Genomic DNA, 23394 nt, shown 5'->3' with positions numbered 1-23394 from the left:
AGTTAGCAGCAGAGAACATGGAGCCTCTTAGAGCAGTTCTACTCTGCACAAGACAACAGGAAGACTGCAGCCAGAGGCAGCTTGTTCTGTTGTTATGAGACTTGAAATACTTTGTTTTTCCTTGAAATGGATACCAAACAGAAACTCTGAGCCATGTTGCTGCCAGTAACATAAAAACGAGGATTGTGGTGCTTTTTAGCGGCTCAGATAAATAGGAGTGAAGCACGGCAGCGGATAGGCTAATGCGCTTAGCGTCGGCTAAAATGCTATCGGCAAAGCGGGCTAAAGTTCTGCAGAACCTCCCAGCAATAGTTTCTAGTTCAGTGACCTGATGGATCACAGGGATGTGTACAACGCTCTGAAAGAAGGCCGACATTGTGGCGAGGAGCGTTAGTTTACTGTGAGGCCGCATTTCCACTGCAGGTCTTGATCCTCATATCCGATTTTCTGACTATATCCGATTTTTTTGACGACCCGCTTACATCATCTTTTAAAAGTGACCTGTATCTGATTTTTGCATTTACACTATACAATGCTGAAACTATCAAACGTAGACATTCTGAAGACTATGTAGCAGCATTTCCGCCTTCCGCAGACCTCTTTCGGACTTTTGTGATTGCGGTTGTTATGGAGGCAAGGCGGCGACGGAAGGAGGCGTGGCCTTGGGCGCTCCTGAGGGGATGCATGGGGGAGTAAAAATGAGGGCTGCTCGGCCGTCTTATGTGCTCTCTCTGAGTTTTGAATGAGGAAGTGTTTGCAGATGTGCTGTACTAACAGTTTGATCCAAGTGTTGAACCTTTCCTGCGCGATGACTTCTCTTTTCCGACCGTGGTCAGAAACGCACGGGAGATTTCCTCGGGGTTCTCTTTCCCGTTCTGAACCCTCAGCCTCCAGAGTGGGTTAAGAAAGACTCCAAAACTTTTGGGGGAGACACCTTCTTTTTAATTTACGGTTCTCCGACACTCCCCCGCTCCGCGCTCACACGTGCTCTCCTCTCCTTAAGTTACACACGCGCGCGCACACACACACGGTCCACATCATACACGCCCCCCAAAGAAATAAACGGCTTCTAGCCTGGTCCAGAGCAACGGTGTCCCGCTTCATTAGTTACCGTTTGCGTCTGGACCGGACATAACAGCGGTTTCCGACTACGGTCTGAAGCCTGAGGCTGACAGGTAACACGCTGACAGCAAAATCAGCACAAAAGCACCTTAATAAGTCATGTGATCTCAGTTGGTGGTGTCCTGAGTTGACGTCACTGACGTACGACTCGCATTTACTGGGGAATATCCGATTTGTCTGCTTACATGGCACACGCAAATGCATGTATCCGATTCATATCCGATTTATTTCCACATATGAATGAGGCCTGTATCCGATCTGAGAAAATCAGAATCCATGCGCTTTTGTCCTGCTTACACGTTCACCGGTCATATCCGACCTGTGCCACATGAGAGGAAAAAATCAGAATTGGGTCACTTGAACCCTGCAGTGGAAATGCGGCCTAAGAGAAGGCGTGGCTGCAAAGCTGTAGAGCAGACTGATATGTATTAAACAAAGCCTTTGTCACATTAAAGCAACTTTCCTTCATTCTGTCCTGCATCATCTCACTTTATTGTTTCTGGAAAGAATCAGTCCCCCCCACCCTTTATTTTTGAAGCACCATTCAGGCCCCATAACCGTTTAAAAGCACTAGAAAAGCTACATTAATGCTGAAAATAAACAGCATTCTATTTCCCCAATAGAAACGTATTGGTTAAGGAACATTCATTCTTTGTTTTTTCTTACACTGAAAAATATTTTGTTGTGGAAATCAGACAGTGACTGTTCCCTTTCTATATTTTAACTTACCAAAATAAAAGCACTATGAATTTGCTTTGGTAAATGCAACTTATATATGAGATACAGTTGAAGCGCTTAACATTGTGATCATTAAATAAACGGAATTTGACCATTTTATTACAATGGAAGACATTAAAATTCAGGTAGTTTTTTCAAAGTCATATTTTTCGCCCACACACGCACGAGCATCCACACACACCCACACACGCACACGCATGCAAGCACGAGCATGCACACACGTGCACACCAATGACTGCATAAAACCTCACCTTGTAGGCATTCTTAATGTTGAGCGGTTGGCCCGTTGCAGCGACATGACCCACAATGCCTTTGTTCCATTCCAGCCGGATGGAGCTACTGGACGATTCCTCCAGCGTGGAACCCTCCGCCACATCAAACAAGCGACTGACCAGGAACTTCCTGTTGGAGCTGTCCTCCCCCACCTTTGAACACACACACAAAACACTGTGTATATGGGACTGACTGCTGCTTCAACTAAACCTTCTCATATCTTGCCGAGTCTGTAAATGAGGGAGTTTGGGATAAACCTGGACATTGTCAGAAAGTACCTGGGTGTTCACATCAACAACAAACTGCACTGGTCAGACAACACAAAGGTCCTGCACAAGAAGGGCCAGAGTCGCCTCCACCTCCTGAGGAGACTGAGGTCCTTTGGTGTGTGCAGGCCACTACTCAAGACCTTCTATGAGACCGTCGTTGCATCAGCAACTTTCTATGCTGTGGTCTGCTGGTGTGGAGGCATTAGTGAAAGGGACAAAAAGAAACTGGACAAGCTGGTGAAGAGAGCCTGCTCTGTCCTGGGCTGTCCCCTGGACTCAGTGGACTCTGTAGGTGAGAGGAGGATGCTGACCAAGCTGTCCAGCATCCGGAACAACCCCTCCCACCCCCTGTATGCGACGGTGAGGACTATGAGGAGCTCGTTCAGCCAGAGACTGCTGCACCCCCAGTGCAAAAAAGAACGTTCCCGGAGGTCCTTCATCCCAACAGCAGTCAGACTATTCAACAACACGGTCTAGGACTGTAGAAAACCGCTGCTGCTATTTATTGCCTCATTTAATCCGTTATTTATGACCTGTACTTTTACTTCCACCTTGTATTATTATTATTTTTATTCTTACTCATTGCTACTGTGTTTTTCGTACTTTTCCAACTGCTTTTTTCTTGTTTTTGGCTGCTGTGACAACCTAATTTCCCTCCGGGGATCAAAAAAGTCCTATCTTATCTTATCTTATCTTATCTTATCTTATCTTATCTTAAAGGACCAGAAAATTGTTTTAATTTTTTTGTTGACACAGCAGAAGGAAGTGGAGAAGACTCCACACACGTCATTCACTCATATGCAGCCATATCAGTCATTTTTTAAAGTTTGTTCAAACTTCCAGTTGAGCGATATTCATGACTTCACTTCTGAGGTTACAAATGTAGCCTTCAAAGTGACCAAGGCTCCACAATTACTTTGACTGGTGCTGTTGGGTTTTTACATCTCTAAAAATCAACTTCAAAACTCCTTTTAGTAAAATTGTGTCTAAATCTATGAGTATTCAGTTTTTTTAAATATAACACAGCGATAAGTGGCTCCGGATAATAAAAATGTTGTGATCTAGTAAATCAGATCACAGTTTACGGGATCTTTTATTATTAAAGATCCTGCAGAACCTCCTCCTGTGTTCGGACTGTTTTGGGTTTTCCTCCTTAATTCATTACAATTTAGTGATTTTTAACGTTGTTGCTAGTTGTCAACAATATTAACAGAGTACATTTAAATGAAAAAATGACATTCATGAACCGAATCAGTGGGTTGTCCTACAACCACCACCTGTTATTTTTAAAGCTTCTTCGCTAAATGACTTCCAGTTATTCAAGCTTTCATTGTCGGGACTGTAGCTTGGCTTCTCATCATGAACATGCAACACTAAATGTTGTAGGTGCTTATAAAGGAAACGTCGCCATCTGATGTGAGGAAGCCCAAAAGCAAAGAAAAAAAAGGAGTTTGAACATTTAACTGTAAAAATTAAAAATGACAAATGGCTAAAATTCATTCATTCATTTAAATGAATAGCTAAAATGTGTAGCAACGCATTCACACTTGTTTCAAACCTGTAAAGCAAAAAGTTAGAAATATTGTTTGTTTGTTTTTCCTTTCTACTGTGTATTTTAAAAGCTGTATTCAGCCAACATTCTGTAGTTTAACTTACTGTGAAGAAGTTCTGTAAAGAGTCAGGAAAGCTGACCATCTTCCAGCCTCAGTCTCAGCCTAAACCTAACCCTAAGCCTAAGCCTAAGCGTAAACCCACAGGCTCAGTCTCAGCCTTGCTGGGTTGGTCCTTATCTTGTTGCACTTGTTTGCTGGCTGGTAGCCACTCAGCATATTGTATTTTACATGCAGTCCTCTGATCTGGACTCTGTACCTCCTAATGAACCTTCACCAACGTTAACACTGTTTTCTCTTAATGCCGCATTACCAAATACTCAAATGTTTCATTTTCTACTTGTTGCCTTTTTTATCAAACTAGATAAAAGGTCAGTTTTGCTTCTGCTTCTTCAAAAAAAAGGAATTAAAAACAAAGACTGCACTGCAACAGGTAGCTGATCTCAGACCAGGCTGCTTGCAGTGGATGCTTTGTGTTTTACAGCATTCTCACTTTTTGCTTGAGAACGTCAGGCAGGTTAATTTCCTCACCCGTGTGTGGAGACATATGTCTCATTCTGTGTGCTATGTGTGTGTGTGTGGGGGGGGGGGTAGCTTTCATGGCTAAATTTACCCCAACTGGACGCTGACTGAAACTTGTTTTTAGACCGAGACACAGCCAGGATTGAATCTTCACTTTGCAAAAGTCTTCTGTCTTTCCAAAGAACAGAGTAGACAAAATTCTGCAGAAAAAGTGGAAAAATACTTCTCTATGCAATAAGACACAAAAGTTTTTCATCCATCAGCTGTAAATGAGCATAAAGTTTGGTTTCTGCTGTTGTCTGACGGTTGTCATGGTAACAGTTAGAAGCTGTGACAAGAACTCCGTCTTACCAGAAACAGCGAGTAGCGATCTGCAGCAATCAGCTCATTGATGTGCAGGAAGATCTTATGACAGAGGGCGGGCACATCCAGATGGCTGGACACGTCCTTGACCAGCTCCAGCAGCCGGGCGCAGCGATCACCCCCCGTACGGTCTCCCCCCGTGACCCCGCCCTCGCCCATCGCAGAGCCCAAGACAGGAAGAGCCTCTCGCTCAGAGTCACTCAGGAACGTCAGGGCGCCCTCGGAGTCTTTGACCACGATGGGTCGAAGCGGCCGGTCGAACTCGGAAGCAGAGATTTTGCGAGTGGGCGTGCCGGGACATGGGCTGGGAATCGAGGCTGGGGAGGGACAGCGGTTGTCCAGGAGGCTAAGAGTCGGGGGGAGGACGGCGGAGGCAGAAGAATGGCTGAAGTCTGTGGAGGACGGCTGAGCCTGCTGCTGTGAGGAACCGTCTTTGGACGTGGAGGACTGGATGGTGTGGACACGTTCAGCGAACCAGGCGTTCACCATTTCCCTGAGGAAACACAAAGGAAGACGTCACGGTGATGACACACAGCTGGAAGAAAAAGGAAGAGAGGACAGACATTCTATCAGTGAAAAGAGTCAAACGACACCTGCTGGACTGGACTTTAGGATTCTGGCTCAATTTGGGTCTAAAAAGACAAAAATGAAGCAGTAAGTCTGGATCAACGTAGAGGGAGGTTCTCAGGCATGATGTGGAGGGCGTGCTGCGGCGTGGCGCTCCTCGCTCTGCCTCTGATCTGCTGCCAGACTGCAGCTCATGGATGTGCATCAGGGATAAGACGCATGTTCTCAAGTCCAAAGACAGAGAGGACGGCCTCCTGCAGCCTTCTGATAAAAACAGACCTGTTCTACTTTTTGTAATTGTCATTGTTTCAGCACACATTGACCTGTTTGGTAAGTGAAGACAGAAAAAGCTAAAACATGTAAACAATTTGAGGAGAGACGTGTCTAAAAAAACATGCCAAAAGCTAAACAGGCATCGGGATGCTGTCAGTGCTCATAGTTCTCATTTGAAACATGAAGTCCAGCTGCTTTCCATCAAAAACTCACTTTCTGTTGTGATAAGTCAAAGCCTGGAAATGAAGGAGAGACAGCGTTTGTTTGTTGACTGTATATCAGCCCTGGGTGGTTATTGGGGCAATTGCTGGAAACGGTTTACAGATTGAAAAAGCCTTTACAGCTCTTCCTAGAAGTACAGAGGGTGAGGCCGCAAGCCTGACTCACCTCTCAGAAATCCAAAGTTTCCTTCTAAGAACTGCCCAAAGCTCTGTCCAGGTACGGCCTAGAGGACGTTTGGGCCAAAACACAAGCTAACGCCGTCTGCTGAGGGCATTACAGGACTTTTCCCAAGTAGGTTAAATTTAACCAAACACAAGTTTCACAGTAGATACAGCAAATTCCCTGAAAAGAGGAGCAACAGAACAGTCTTCAGCAAAGTCAGACTTCAGAAACCAAATGCAACGGCAGCTTTTTTAGCTAAACTAAAATATGAAGCAGGATTGGCTGAGGAAAAAGAACAAACAGTATGTGAGGACACCACTCAGGAATGAAGTTGTGAATCTGTTGTAACGGTTCCCCCAGAAACATTCAGCTCTCCACCAGAGAACTAATGAGCCGTTAGACCTGCAAAAGTCACGAGGAGCAGCGGCGAGAGCACAATTAAGACAGTAAGTGACAGGCAGCTCCCTCCTGGAGGGGGTTAATCTTTAATCTCAGCAAACCCTTGAGCGGACGTCTCTGAACTCCCTGCAGCAGCGTTCAGCGTTCTGCTGCTGCTGTGCTCCTAACATCTGAACATGAATAAAACGGGCAGCAAATGGACACACGTAACCCAAGACAAATGTAGTTGGTCCTGTCCTTTCGAAGGCGGTTTTGACCTGAGGTGTTGGTGTTTGTGTGCCCCCCCCCCAGCACATAACAGTGATCATGTGACTCACATGGAGTTTTCCTGGAGAAAACCTCGTGTGTCTGGATGTGACTGTAAAGAATCAGACCAGACTTGGCGTCCGCTCAGACCCTCCATCGCTCATGCCTCTCACCCTAAGCTTTGCACCAAAAGTCTTCTGGGGGGACGTCAGAGGCCCACAAAGGACGGTCCGGACTGGAAGACAAGCCTCAGCATGCTGGCTCAAAGTGAGCTGTTGTCCTCTGACTGCTGCTGTCCCCACAGGGCGACACCGATGCATCTACAGTGGGTGTGGCCAAAAAAACGCCTCTGCACTCCATCATGTCTGATGTCCCCCAAATAGTCCTTATTTTATCACGGCACGACTGGAATCAGCACCGGGAGAACCTCATATGTTTACAGAAAAGCCCTGAAGCTGGAGAATTCTGCATGAGGTTGAAATGAATAAAAGCTTAGAACTTCTCCGAAATGGACAAAAACTCAGGAATTGATTCTTTGGTTTTTTAGGAAATATTTCTGCCATTAATTTAAGGACATATTGTCTCTTTCCTGTCAAGACTGTTTTTTCACAGATTGCTTTTACTTCAATAGCTTGAAACATGTTTGTTTGAACGGTTGAATACTTCTGTGTTTTAGATGGGTTGGTTTCTGGAGGCGTGGCCTGCATCTCATTCCATTTGTCTGGATTATTTTAAGGTCTTTTTGTGAAAACGGTCCAAGTTCTAATCTGGGTGTAATGTTTCAGTCCTTCCTGCTCTGGTGCATCCGCTGCTGTTTGAGTTTGCCTGAATTCCTGATGTTCCATCTGCTTGAGTTAGTTTCTGTAAAAAATAATCCTAACAATAAACTGAAGACAGAGGCAGCATAAATGCTTCAACAAAAAGCATTTTGGGGAAAAAACATTTCTTTTTTCTCTCAAGATGAGTGAAGCACCAGCTGTCAATCAATCAGTGTGAAGAAGGAGAGGAGCCTTAAACATTTCTGTGTGGAATTATCATTCATCCAACAGTAAACTGTGAACAGAAACGCTTCCTGACAGCAGTAACTCAATGACTAAAGTTCTGCCTCTGCAGCTGCAGCTGCTGCGCGACAGGTGAGGCCAGGTGAACACCTGAGCGGGGTCACGGGGACCCGCGCCTCAGAGCCACACTAACGCGAGGGGCCGCAGCGCTCCTCCCCTCCATTGTCCCGCCTTTACCTTGATGCCTTGCGCACAAAGTAGGAATGCGAAAAGTCCCGGTGGTCGTCCAGCCACGCTTCCATCCGGTGGCGCTCCGGGGAGCGGCGCTCCTCCATGGCGGGGTCCGGTTCTGCGCTCACATCTGTCCGAGCCGCGTCTGCACGGAACCGGAGAGGTCCTGGGAGAGGCGGACGGAACGAGGATGAGCGCGCGCTTCCTCGTCAGAGGACGGGGGGGCGTCAGCTCCTCACCCCTCCCTCCCCTGCTCCCCCTGGAGGAGGGACGGAGCAGACGCGCCGGTGAGCGCTGAGACGATTCAAGAAAGAAGCGGAAGTCCAGACGGCATGTTTCCGTTTCAGGTCGACATTAACATCTAAAAGTACAAGTATGAACGTCAATCCCCTTTTCTGTTTGTAATCCCACCCCTCCCGTTTTTCTTTAAACATCCTCCAACCACGTTGCCCCCTTTTTTCCTGTCTTGTATCTTTGTCCTCTGTCTCTACAGACCCTCTCCTCCCCCCGTTCCTAAATCAAATGCACACAAATAAAATGTCAATAAAGTTTAGCCAAGAATACACAAGTGGTTTATAGAAATATGCGCCTCGTGTCCAAAGCTGCATAACCCCCTATTGTGTCAGTAAAATCTGTGCAGCGCACACACACACACACACACACACACCCACACACACACACACACACACACACACACACACACACACAGACCACAAAGCCCAGAGAGACCCTCAGACCTCAGTAGAGGACAGAGACCGTGGTGCAGTTTACGCAAGAGCCTCCAACCTGCAAAGTCAAGAAAGCGGTAGATGAACAGGATTCATGTTGGACCAGCTGGACGACGCCTACATCAGTGGAGTAAAGAAGACAGGCCTCATGGTCGACTCTGGAGGAACAAGAAACAGCATTGCTGACCCCGGCAAGTTTAAAGATTTAGACCCAAGATTCCAACCATAGAGCCACACCTTGGAGCTGGTTGATGGTGTAAAAACCACGGGCATTGCTCAAAAGAGACGTACTGTGAAAATCCATCTGAGAGACCACAAAGACGGACCAGTAGACGTCCCGCTGGAGAATCCACTGTACATCCCAGCATTTCTACAGGACATCAAAACTGCAACAGCCCATTGGCCATATTTGATTAAGGTCAGAACAAAGTCAGTCACAAAAAACCTTCATTCATTTTGAAGAAAGTCTACTTTTCCTGAAGAGCATTACAGATGAAGATGATGAACGTAATGTTTGTTCAAACATGGCAGTAAATCTGAAGTCACGATGACGATGTCCTGAAGTTAGAAAGTGTTACAGAAGGAATGAAAATGAATAAAGTGAGAAGCCAAACCTGACATGTAAAGCATTAAAGGTCCATTTGCTCAAGGTAGAAACAGATTCTGGTAAAAAGACAACTAAAGCAGTGGAACCAGTACCGACTGATTGCCAGGCCTGTAAAAGCAATGGATTTAGAAATGCATGAGTTTATAGATGACTTTTCATGAGATGCTTTCACTAAAAGTGATTAGAACTACTGTTAAAGGAACAGACAAGTTCATTTATGATGTTGCACCACATGGTAAAATCCAGTGTATCAGAACAGTCAATGGAAGAGAACTGACAGGAAATGAGTTTCTGTCTCCCCTGAAGAAAAAGGCCATGAGAAATGAAACCACAGACCAGAACCGGTAAAAACCAAATCCAGAACTGAAAATACCACATCCAGAACAATTAAAACCACATCCAGAACCTTTAAATACCACATACCACAACTTTTAAATACCACATACCAGAACCGTTAAAAATCCACACCCAGGACCTTTAAAAATCACATACCAGAACCGTTGAAAAACCACATCCAGAACAATTAAAAACCACATCCAGAACCTTTAAAAACCACATCCAGAACCGTTAAAAACCACATCCAGGACCGTTAAAAACCACATCCAGAGCCATTGCAAACCACATCCAGGGCTGTTAAAAACCACATCCAGGACCGTTAAAAACCACATCCAGGACCATTAAAAAACACATCCAGAACCATTAAAAACCACATCCAGGACCGTTAAAAAACACATCCAGGGCCGTTAAAAACCACATCCAGGGCCGTTAAAAACCACATCCAGAACCATTGCAAGCCACATCCAGAACTGTTAAAAACCACATCCAGAACCATTAAAAACCACATCCAGGACCGTTAAAAACCACATCCAGAACCATTAAAAACCACATCCAGGACCGTTAAAAACCACATCCAGAACTGTTAAAAACCACATCCAGAACCATTAAAAACCACATCCAGGACCGTTAAAAACCACATCCAGAACCATTGCAAACCACATCCAGAACCATTAAAAACCACATCCAGAACCATTAAAAACCACATCCAGAACCATTAAAAACCACATCCAGGACCGTTAAAAACCACATCCAGAACCATTAAAAAACACATCCAGAACCATTAAAAACCACATCCAGAACCATTAAAAACCACATCCAGGACCGTTAAAAACCACATCCAGGACCGTTAAAAACCACATCCAGGACCGTTAAAAACCACATCCAGGACCGTTAAAAACCACATCCAGGACCGTTAAAAACCACATCCAGGGCTGTTAAAAACCACATCCAGGGCCGTTAAAAACCACATCCAGAACCATTGCAAACCACATCCAGAACCATTAAAAACCACATCCAGAACCGTTAAAAACCACATCCAGAACCATTAAAAAACACATCCAGAACCGTTAAAAAACACATCCAGGACCGTTAAAAACCACATCCAGGACCGTTAAAAACCACATCCAGGACCGTTAAAAACCACATCCAGAACCATTGCCAACCACATCCAGAACTGTTAAAAACCACATCCAGGACTGTTAAAAACCACATCCAGAACCATTAAAAACCACATCCAGGACCGTTAAAAACCACATCCAGAACCATTAAAAACCACATCCAGGACCGTTAAAAACCACATCCAGAACAATTAAAAACCACATCCAGAACCATTAAAAAACACATCCAGAACCATTAAAAACCACATCCAGGACCGTTAAAAACCACATCCAGAACCATTAAAAACCACATCCAGAACCATTAAAAACCACATCCAGGACCGTTAAAAACCACATCCAGAACCATTGCAAACCACATCCAGAACTGTTAAAAACCACATCCAGAACCATTAAAAACCACATCCAGGGCTGTTAAAAACCACATCCAGGACCGTTAAAAAACACATCCAGGGCCGTTAAAAACCACATCCAGGGCCGTTAAAAACCACATCCAGAACCATTGCAAGCCACATCCAGAACTGTTAAAAACCACATCCAGAACCATTAAAAACCACATCCAGGACCGTTAAAAACCACATCCAGAACCATTAAAAACCACATCCAGGACCGTTAAAAACCACATCCAGAACTGTTAAAAACCACATCCAGAACCATTAAAAACCACATCCAGGACCGTTAAAAACCACATCCAGAACCATTGCAAACCACATCCAGAACCATTAAAAACCACATCCAGAACCATTAAAAACCACATCCAGAACCATTAAAAACCACATCCAGGACCGTTAAAAACCACATCCAGAACCATTAAAAAACACATCCAGAACCATTAAAAACCACATCCAGAACCATTAAAAACCACATCCAGGACCGTTAAAAACCACATCCAGGACCGTTAAAAACCACATCCAGGACCGTTAAAAACCACATCCAGGACCGTTAAAAACCACATCCAGGACCGTTAAAAACCACATCCAGGGCTGTTAAAAACCACATCCAGGGCCGTTAAAAACCACATCCAGAACCATTGCAAACCACATCCAGAACCATTAAAAACCACATCCAGAACCGTTAAAAACCACATCCAGAACCATTAAAAAACACATCCAGAACCGTTAAAAAACACATCCAGGACCGTTAAAAACCACATCCAGGACCGTTAAAAACCACATCCAGGACCGTTAAAAACCACATCCAGAACCATTGCCAACCACATCCAGAACTGTTAAAAACCACATCCAGGACTGTTAAAAACCACATCCAGAACCATTAAAAACCACATCCAGGACCGTTAAAAACCACATCCAGAACCATTAAAAACCACATCCAGGACCGTTAAAAACCACATCCAGAACAATTAAAAACCACATCCAGAACCATTAAAAAACACATCCAGAACCATTAAAAACCACATCCAGGACCGTTAAAAACCACATCCAGAACCATTAAAAACCACATCCAGAACCATTAAAAACCACATCCAGGACCGTTAAAAACCACATCCAGAACCATTGCAAACCACATCCAGAACTGTTAAAAACCACATCCAGGACCGTTAAAAACCACATCCAGGACCGTTAAAAACCACATCCAGAACCATTAAAAACCACATCCAGGACCGTTAAAAACCACATCCAGAACCATTAAAAAACACATCCAGAACCATTAAAAACCACATCCAGAACCATTAAAAACCACATCCAGAACCGTTAAAAACCACATCCAGGACCGTTAAAAACCACATCCAGAACCATTAAAAACCACATCCAGGGCTGTTAAAAACCACATCCAGGGCCGTTAAAAACCACATCCAGAACCATTAAAAACCACATCCAGAACCATTAAAAACCACATCCAGGACCGTTAAAAACCACATCCAGAACCGTTAAAAACCACATCCAGGACCGTTAAAAACCACATCCAGAACCATTGCAAACCACATCCAGAACTATTAAAAACCACATCCAGAACCATTAAAAACCACATCCAGGACCGTTAAAAACCACATCCAGAACCATTAAAAACCACATCCAGGACCGTTAAAAACCACATCCAGAACTGTTAAAAACCAGATCCAGAACCATTAAAAACCACATCCAGGACCGTTAAAAACCACATCCAGAACCATTGCAAACCACATCCAGAACTGTTAAAAACCACATCCAGAACCATTAAAAACCACATCCAGGACCGTTAAAAACCACATCCAGAACCATTAAAAAACACATCCAGAACCATTAAAAACCACATCCAGAACCATTAAAAACCACATCCAGAACCGTTAAAAACCACATCCAGGACCGTTAAAAACCACATCCAGAACCATTAAAAACCACATCCAGAACCATTAAAAACCACATCCAGAACCATTAAAAACCACATCCAGGACCGTTAAAAACCACATCCAGAACCATTGCAAACCACATCCAGAACTGTTAAAAACCACATCCAGAACCATTAAAAACCACATCCAGAACCATTAAAAACCACATCCAGGACCGTTAAAAACCACATCCAGAACCATTAAAAAACACATCCAGAACCATTAAAAAACCACATCCAGAACCATTAAAAACCACATCCAGAACCATTAAAAAACACATCCAGGGCCGTTAAAAACCACATCCAGGACCGTTAAAAAACACATCCAGGGCCGTTAAAAACCACATCCAGGACCATTAAAAACCACATCCAGAACCATTAAAAACCACATCCAGAACTGTTAAAAACCACATCCAGAACTGTTAAAAACCACATCCAGAACCGTTAAAAACCGCATCCAGGACCGTTAAAAACCACATCCAGAACTGTTAAAAACCACATCCAGAACCATTAAAAACCACATCCAGGACCGTTAAAAACCACATCCAGAACCATTGCAAACCACATCCAGAACCGTTAAAAACCACATCCAGAACCATTAAAAACCACATCCAGAACCATTAAAAACCACATCCAGGACCGTTAAAAACCACATCCAGAACCATTAAAAAACACATCCAGAACCATTAAAAACCACATCCAGAACCATTAAAAACCACATCCAGAACCGTTAAAAACCACATCCAGGACCGTTAAAAACCACATCCAGGACCGTTAAAAACCACATCCAGGACCGTTAAAAACCACATCCAGAACCATTGCAAACCACATCCAGAACTGTTAAAAACCACATCCAGAACCATTAAAAACCACATCCAGGGCTGTTAAAAACCACATCCAGGGCCGTTAAAAACCACATCCAGAACCATTAAAAACCACATCCAGAACCATTAAAAACCACATCCAGGACCGTTAAAAACCACATCCAGAACCGTTAAAAACCACATCCAGGACCGTTAAAAACCACATCCAGAACCATTGCAAACCACATCCAGAACTATTAAAAACCACATCCAGAACCATTAAAAACCACATCCAGGACCGTTAAAAACCACATCCAGAACCATTAAAAACCACATCCAGAACTGTTAAAAACCAGATCCAGAACCATTAAAAACCACATCCAGGACCGTTAAAAACCACATCCAGAACCATTGCAAACCACATCCAGAACTGTTAAAAACCACATCCAGAACCATTAAAAACCACATCCAGGACCGTTAAAAACCACATCCAGAACCATTAAAAAACACATCCAGAACCATTAAAAACCACATCCAGAACCATTAAAAACCACATCCAGAACCGTTAAAAACCACATCCAGGACCGTTAAAAACCACATCCAGAACCATTAAAAACCACATCCAGAACCATTAAAAACCACATCCAGAACCATTAAAAAACCACATCCAGGACCGTTAAAAACCACATCCAGAACCATTGCAAACCACATCCAGAACTGTTAAAAACCACATCCAGAACCATTAAAAACCACATCCAGAACCATTAAAAACCACATCCAGGACCGTTAAAAACCACATCCAGAACCATTAAAAAACACATCCAGAACCATTAAAAAACCACATCCAGAACCATTAAAAACCACATCCAGAACCATTAAAAAACACATCCAGGGCCGTTAAAAACCACATCCAGGACCGTTAAAAAACACATCCAGGGCCGTTAAAAACCACATCCAGGACCGTTAAAAACCACATCCAGAACCATTAAAAACCACATCCAGAACCATTAAAAACCACATCCAGAACCGTTAAAAACCACATCCAGAACTGTTAAAAACCACATCCAGAACCATTAAAAAACACATCCAGAACCATTAAAAACCACATCCAGGGCCGTTACAAACCACATCCAGAACCATTGCAAACCACATCCAGAACTATTAAAAACCACATCCAGAACCATTAAAAACCACATCCAGGACCGTTAAAAACCACATCCAGAACCATTGAAAACCACATCAAGGACCGTTAAAAACCACATCCAGAACTGTTAAAAACCACATCCAGAACCATTAAAAACCACATCCAGGACCGTTAAAAAACCACATCCAGAACCATTGCAAACCACATCCAGAACTGTTAAAAACCACATCCAGAACCATTAAAAACCACATCCAGAACCATTAAAAACCACATCCAGGACCGTTAAAAACCACATCCAGAACCATTAAAAAACACATCCAGAACCATTAAAAACCACATCCAGAACCATTAAAAACCACATCCAGGGCTGTTAAAAACCACATCCAGGACCGTTAAACACCACATCCAGAACCATTAAAAACCACATCCAGGGCTGTTAAAAACCACATCCAGGGCCGTTAAAAACCACATCCAGAACCATTAAAAACCACATCCAGAACCATTAAAAACCACATCCAGGACCGTTAAAAACCACATCCAGGACCGTTAAAAACCACATCCAGGACCGTTAAAAACCACATCCAGAACCATTGCAAACCACATCCAGAACTGTTAAAAACCACATCCAGAACCGTTAAAAACCACATCCAGAACCATTAAAAACCACATCCAGGACCGTTAAAAACCACATCCAGAACTGTTAAAAACCACATCCAGAACCATTAAAAACCACATCCAGGACCGTTAAAAACCACATCCAGGGCTGTTAAAAACCACATCCAGGACCGTTAAAAACCACATCCAGGACCGTTAAAAACCACATCCAGGACCGTTAAAAACCACATCCAGAACCATTGCAAACCACATCCAGAACCGTTAAAAACCACATCCAGAACCATTAAAAACCACATCCAGGACCGTTAAAAACCACATCCAGAACCATTAAAAACCACATCCAGAACCGTTAAAAACCACATCCAGAACCGTTAAAAACCACATCCAGAACCATTAAAAACCACATCCAGGACCGTTAAAAACCACATCCAGAACCATTGCAAACCACATCCAGAACTGTTAAAAACCACATCCAGAACCATTAAAAACCACATCCAGAACCATTAAAAACCACATCCAGGACCGTTAAAAACCACATCCAGAACCATTAAAAACCACATCCAGAACCATTAAAAACCACATCCAGAACCATTAAAAACCACATCCAGAACCGTTAAAAACCACATCCAGGACCGTTAAAAACCACATCCAGGACCGTTAAAAACCACATCCAGAACCATTGCAAACCACATCCAGAACTGTTAAAAACCACATCCAGAACCATTAAAAACCAGATCCAGGACCGTTAAAAACCACATCCAGAACCATTAAAAACCACATCCAGAACCATTAAAAACCACATCCAGGGCCGTTAAAAACCACATCCAGAACCATTAAAAAACACATCCAGAACCATTAAAAACCACATCCAGAACCATTAAAAACCACATCCAGAACCGTTAAAAACCACATCCAGGACCGTTAAAAACCACATCCAGAACCATTAAAAACCACATCCAGGGCCGTTAAAAACCACATCCAGGGCCGTTAAAAACCACATCCAGAACCATTAAAAACCACATCCAGAACCATTAAAAACCACATCCAGGGCTGTTAAAAACCACATCCAGGGCTGTTAAAAACCACATCCAGAACCATTAAAAACCACATCCAGGGCTGTTAAAAACCACATCCAGGGCCGTTAAAAACCACATCCAGAAACATTAAAAAACACATCCAGAACCATTAAAAAACACATCCAGGACCGTTAAAAACCACATCCAGGAACGTTAAAAACCACATCCAGGAACGTTAAAAACCACATCCAGAACCATTGCAAACCACATCCAGAACTGTTAAAAACCACATCCAGGACCGTTAAAAACCACATCCAGAACTGTTAAAAACCACATCCAGAACCATTAAAAACCACATCCAGGACCGTTAAAAACCACATCCAGAACCATTAAAAACCACATCCAGGACCGTTAAAAACCACATCCAGAACCATTAAAAAACCACATCCAGAACCATTAAAAACCACATCCAGAACCATTAAAAACCACATCCAGGACCGTTAAAAACCACATCCAGGACCGTTAAAAACCACATCCAGGGCTGTTAAAAACCACATCCAGGGCCGTTAAAAACCACATCCAGAACCATTAAAAACCACATCCAGAACCATTAAAAACCACATCCAGGACCGTTAAAAACCACATCCAGGACCGTTAAAAACCACATCCAGGACCGTTAAAAACCACATCCAGGACCATTGCAAACCACATCCAGAACTGTTAAAAACCACATCCAGAACCATTAAAAACCACATCCAGGACCGTTAAAAACCACATCCAGAACCATTAAAAACCACATCCAGGACCGTTAAAAACCTCATCCAGAACTGTTAAAAACCACATCCAGAACCATTAAAAACCACATCCAGGACCGTTAAAAACCACATCCCGAACCATTAAAAACCACATCCCGAACCATTAAAAACCACATCCAGAACCATTAAAAACCACATCCAGGACCGTTAAAAACCACATCCAGAACCATTAAAAACCACATCCAGGACCGTTAAAAACCACATCCAGAACCATTGCAAACCACATCCAGAACTGTTAAAAACCACATCCAGGACCGTTAAAAACCACATCCAGAACTGTTAAAAACCACATCCAGAACCATTAAAAACCACATCCAGGACCGTTAAAAACCACATCCAGAACCATTAAAAACCACATCCAGAACCATTAAAAACCACATCCAGGACCGTTAAAAACCACATCCAGAACCATTAAAAACCACATCCAGAACCATTAAAAACCACATCCAGAACTGTTAAAAACCACATCCAGAACTGTTAAAAACCACATCCAGGACCGTTAAAAACCACATCCAGGGCCGTTACAAACCACATCCAGGACCGTTAAAAACCACATCCAGAACCATTAAAAACCACATCCAGGGCCGTTAAAAACCACATCCAGAACCATTGAAAACCACATCCAGAACCATTAAAAACCACATCCAGGGCCGTTAAAAACCACATCCAGGACCGTTAAAAACCACATCCAGGGCCGTTAAAAACCACATCCAGGACCGTTAAAAACCACATCCAGGACCGTTAAAAACCACATCCAGAACCATTGAAAACCACATCCAGGGCCGTTAAAAACCACATCCAGGACCGTTAAAAACCACATCCAGAACCATTAAAAACCACATCCAGGGCCGTTAAAAACCACATCCAGGACCGTTAAAAACCCCATAACAGAACAATTAAAAACCACATCCAGAACCATTGAAAACCACATCCAGAACCATTAAAAACCACATCCAGGGCCGTTAAAAACCACATCCAGGACCGTTAAAAACCACATCCAGAACCATTGAAAACCACATCCAGGGCCGTTAAAAACCACATCCAGGACCGTTAAAAACCACATCCAGAACCATTAAAAACCACATCCAGGGCCGTTAAAAGCCACATCCAGGGCCGTTAAAAACCACATCCAGAACAATTAAAAAACACATCCAGGACCGTTAAAAACCACATCCAGGACCGTTAAAAACCACATCCAGAACTGTTAAAAACCACATCCAGAACCATTAAAAACCACATCCAGGACAATTAAAAACCACATCCAGAACCATTAAAAACCACATCCAGGGCTGTTAAAAACCACATCCAGGGCCGTTAAAAACCACATCCAGAAACATTAAAAAACACATCCAGAACCATTAAAAAACACATCCAGGACCGTTAAAAACCACATCCAGGAACGTTAAAAACCACATCCAGGAACGTTAAAAACCACATCCAGAACCATTGCAAACCACATCCAGAACTGTTAAAAACCACATCCAGGACCGTTAAAAACCACATCCAGAACTGTTAAAAACCACATCCAGAACCATTAAAAACCACATCCAGGACCGTTAAAAACCACATCCAGAACCATTAAAAACCACATCCAGGACAGTTAAAAACCACATCCAGAACCATTAAAAAACCACATCCAGAACCATTAAAAACCACATCCAGAACCATTAAAAACCACATCCAGGACCGTTAAAAACCACATCCAGAACCATTAAAAACCACATCCAGGGCTGTTAAAAACCACATCCAGGGCCGTTAAAAACCACATCCAGAACCATTAAAAACCACATCCAGAACCATTAAAAACCACATCCAGGACCGTTAAAAACCACATCCAGGACCGTTAAAAACCACATCCAGGACCGTTAAAAACCACATCCAGGACCATTGCAAACCACATCCAGAACTGTTAAAAACCACATCCAGAACCATTAAAAACCACATCCAGGACCGTTAAAAACCACATCCAGAACCATTAAAAACCACATCCAGGACCGTTAAAAACCTCATCCAGAACTGTTAAAAACCACATCCAGAACCGTTAAACACCACATCCAGGACCGTTAAAAACCACATCCCGAACCATTAAAAACCACATCCCGAACCATTAAAAACCACATCCAGAACCATTAAAAACCACATCCAGGACCGTTAAAAACCACATCCAGAACCATTAAAAACCACATCCAGGACCGTTAAAAACCACATCCAGAACCATTGCAAACCACATCCAGAACTGTTAAAAACCACATCCAGGACCATTAAAAACCACATCCAGAACTGTTAAAAACCACATCCAGAACCATTAAAAACCACATCCAGGACCGTTAAAAACCACATCCAGAACCGTTAAAAACCACATCCAGAACCATTAAAAACCACATCCAGGACCGTTAAAAACCACATCCAGAACCATTAAAAACCACATCCAGAACCATTAAAAACCACATCCAGAACTGTTAAAAACCACATCCAGAACTGTTAAAAACCACATCCAGGACCGTTAAAAACCACATCCAGGGCCGTTACAAACCACATCCAGGACCGTTAAAAACCACATCCAGAACCATTAAAAACCACATCCAGGGCCGTTAAAAACCACATCCAGAACCATTGAAAACCACATCCAGAACCATTAAAAACCACATCCAGGGCCGTTAAAAACCACATCCAGGACCGTTAAAAACCACATCCAGGGCCGTTAAAAACCACATCCAGGACCGTTAAAACCACATCCAGGACCGTTAAAAACCACATCCAGGACCGTTAAAAACCACATCCAGAACCATTGAAAACCACATCCAGGGCCGTTAAAAACCACATCCAGGACCGTTAAAAACCACATCCAGAACCATTAAAAACCACATCCAGGGCCGTTAAAAACCACATCCAGGACCGTTAAAAACCCCATAACAGAACAATTAAAAACCACATCCAGAACCATTGAAAACCACATCCAGAACCATTAAAAACCACATCCAGGGCCGTTAAAAACCACATCCAGGACCGTTAAAAACCACATCCAGAACCATTGAAAACCACATCCAGGGCCGTTAAAAACCACATCCAGGACCGTTAAAAACCACATCCAGAACCATTAAAAACCACATCCAGGGCCGTTAAAAAGCCACATCCAGGGCCGTTAAAAACCACATCCAGAACAATTAAAAAACCACATCCAGGACCGTTAAAAACCACATCCAGGACCGTTAAAAACCACATCCAGGACCGTTAAAAACCACATCCAGGACCGTTAAAAACCACATCCAGAACCATTGCAAACCACATCCAGAACCGTTAAAAACCACATCCAGGACCGTTAAAAACCACATCCAGAACTGTTAAAAACCACATCCAGAACCATTAAAAACCACATCCAGGACCGTTAAAAACCACATCCAGAACCATTAAAAACCACATCCAGAACCATTAAAAACCACATCCAGGACCGTTAAAAACCACATCCAGGACCGTTAAAAACCACATCCAGAACCATTAAAAACCACATCCAGAACTGTTAAAAACCACATCCAGAACTGTTAAAAACCACATCCAGGACCGTTAAAAACCACATCCAGGGCCGTTACAAACCACATCCAGGACCGTTAAAAACCACATCCAGAACCATTAAAAACCACATCCAGAACCATTAAAAACCACATCCAGAACTGTTAAAAACCAAATCCAGAACCATTAAAAACACATCCAGAACCATTAAAAACCACATCCAGAACCATTAAAAACCACATCCAGAACTGTTAAAAACCACATCCAGAACTGTTAAAAACCACATCCAGGACCGTTAAAAACCACATCCAGGGCCGTTACAAACCACATCCAGGACCGTTAAAAACCACATCCAGAACCATTAAAAACCACATCCAGGGCCGTTAAAAACCACATCCAGAACCATTGAAAACCACATCCAGAACCATTAAAAACCACATCCAGGGCTGTTAAAAACCACATCCAGGACCGTTAAAAACCACATCCAGAACCGTTAAAAACCACATCCAGAACCGTTAAAAACCACATCCAGAACCATTAAAAACCACATCCAGGACCGTTAAAAACCACATCCAGAACCATTGCAAACCACATCCAGAACTGTTAAAAACCACATCCAGAACCATTAAAAACCACATCCAGAACCATTAAAAACCACATCCAGGACCGTTAAAAACCACATCCAGAACCATTAAAAAACACATCCAGAACCATTAAAAACCACATCCAGAACCATTAAAAACCACATCCAGAACCATTAAAAACCACATCCAGAACCGTTAAAAAACCACATCCAGGACCGTTAAAAACCACATCCAGGACCGTTAAAAAACCACATCCAGGACCGTTAAAAACCACATCCAGAACCATTGCAAACCACATCCAGAACTGTTAAAAACCACATCCAGAACCGTTAAAAACCACATCCAGAACCATTAAAAACCACATCCAGGACCGTTAAAAACCACATCCAGAACTGTTAAAAAAAACCATTCCACATCCAGAACCCATTTAAAAACCACATCCAGGACCGTTAAAAACCACATCCCCCAGGAGACCTAGTTAAATAAACCCACATCCGTCCCACCAGGACCGAGTTAAAAACCACATCCAGCGAACCGTTAAAAAAACAAACACCACATCCAGGACCGTTAAAAACCCCCCCCCCCACATCCAGAGAAAAACCATAGCATAACCACATCCCTTAGAACAGACCGTTAAAAACCACATCCAGAACCATTAAAAACCACATCCAGACCTTTTAAAAACCACATCCAGAACCATTAAAAACCGACATCCCCCAGAACCGTTAAAAACCAACATCCAGAACCGTTAAAAACCCATCCACTCCAGAGAACCATTAAAAACCACATCCAGGAACCCTAGTTAAAACAACCCACAATCCAGAAACCATTGGCTAAAAACCACATCCAGGAACTGTTACAAAAAAACCACATCCAGGAACCATTGTAAAAACCACATCCAGAAACCCATTAAAAACCACATCCAGAAAGGACCGATTAAAAACCACATCCAGAACCATTAAAAAACCCCCCCCCCACATCCAGAACCATTAAAACACATCCAGAACCATTAAAAACCACATCCAGAACCATTAAAACCACATCCAGACCGTTAAAAAACCACATCCAGAAACCAGTTAAAAACCACATCCAGGACCGTTAAAAACCACATCCAGGACGTGTTAAAAACCACATCCAGAAACCATTAAGCAAACCACATCCAGAACTGGTTAAAAACCACATCCAGAACCATTAAAAACCAAGCATCCAGAGACCGTTAAGAAACCACATCCAGAACCTAGTTAAAAACCCACATCCAGAACCGATTAAAAACCACATCCTCAGGAACCAGTTAAAAACCACATCCAGAACCATTAAAAGACACCACATCCAGGAACCGATTAAAAACATCGACCATCCAGAATTCCATAGTTATAAAACCACATCCAGGACCGTTAAAAAAACCACAATCCAGGACCCAGTTAAAAAACCACATCCAGCATAACCATGTTAAAACCACATCCAGAACCATTAAAACCACATCCAGAACCTTAACACATCCAGAACCGTTAAAAACCACATCCAGAACGTTAAAAACCACATCCAGAACCATTAAAAACCACATCCAGAACCATTAAAAACCACATCCAGGGCCGTTAAAAACCACATCCAGAACCATTAAAACCACTCCAGAACTATTAAAAACCACATCCAGAACCATTTAAAAACCACATCCAGGACGTTAAAAACCACATCCAGAACCATTAAAAACCACATCCAGGACCGTTAAAACCACATCCAGGAACGTTAAAAACCACATCCAGAACCATTAAAAACCACATCCAGACCTTAAAAAACCACA

At 43.0% G+C, this 23394-nt stretch overlaps 1 protein-coding gene across 4 annotated transcripts in view; it reads right to left on the bottom strand.

The window, feature by feature from the left end:
- pde5a (phosphodiesterase 5A) overlaps positions 1 to 23394 on the bottom strand; it is a 149818-nt gene that overhangs the window by 74297 nt on the left and 52127 nt on the right. For 2 of the 4 annotated variants that reach the window (XM_023965932.1, XM_023965933.1), the window contains exons 1-3: positions 5491 to 5707; positions 4886 to 5390; positions 2112 to 2285 (exon numbers count right to left, since the gene is read on the bottom strand). In XM_023965932.1, coding sequence (XP_023821700.1) covers positions 2112 to 2285; positions 4886 to 5390; positions 5491 to 5669 — 858 coding nt within the window. In that variant the 5' untranslated portion in view covers positions 5670 to 5707. Of the gene's footprint in view, positions 1 to 2111; positions 2286 to 4885; positions 5391 to 5490; positions 5708 to 8004; positions 8316 to 23394 lie in introns of those variants that run through there. The other 2 variants (XM_023965934.1, XM_023965935.1) reach the window with 2 other exon arrangements.

The sequence above is a fragment of the Oryzias latipes genome, chromosome 18, assembly GCF_002234675.1.
Source record: "Oryzias latipes chromosome 18, ASM223467v1".
Taxonomy (NCBI): domain Eukaryota; kingdom Metazoa; phylum Chordata; class Actinopteri; order Beloniformes; family Adrianichthyidae; genus Oryzias; species Oryzias latipes.
Note: the sequence above shows the minus strand (reverse complement) of the source record. Positions and strands in the feature narration are given on the sequence as shown.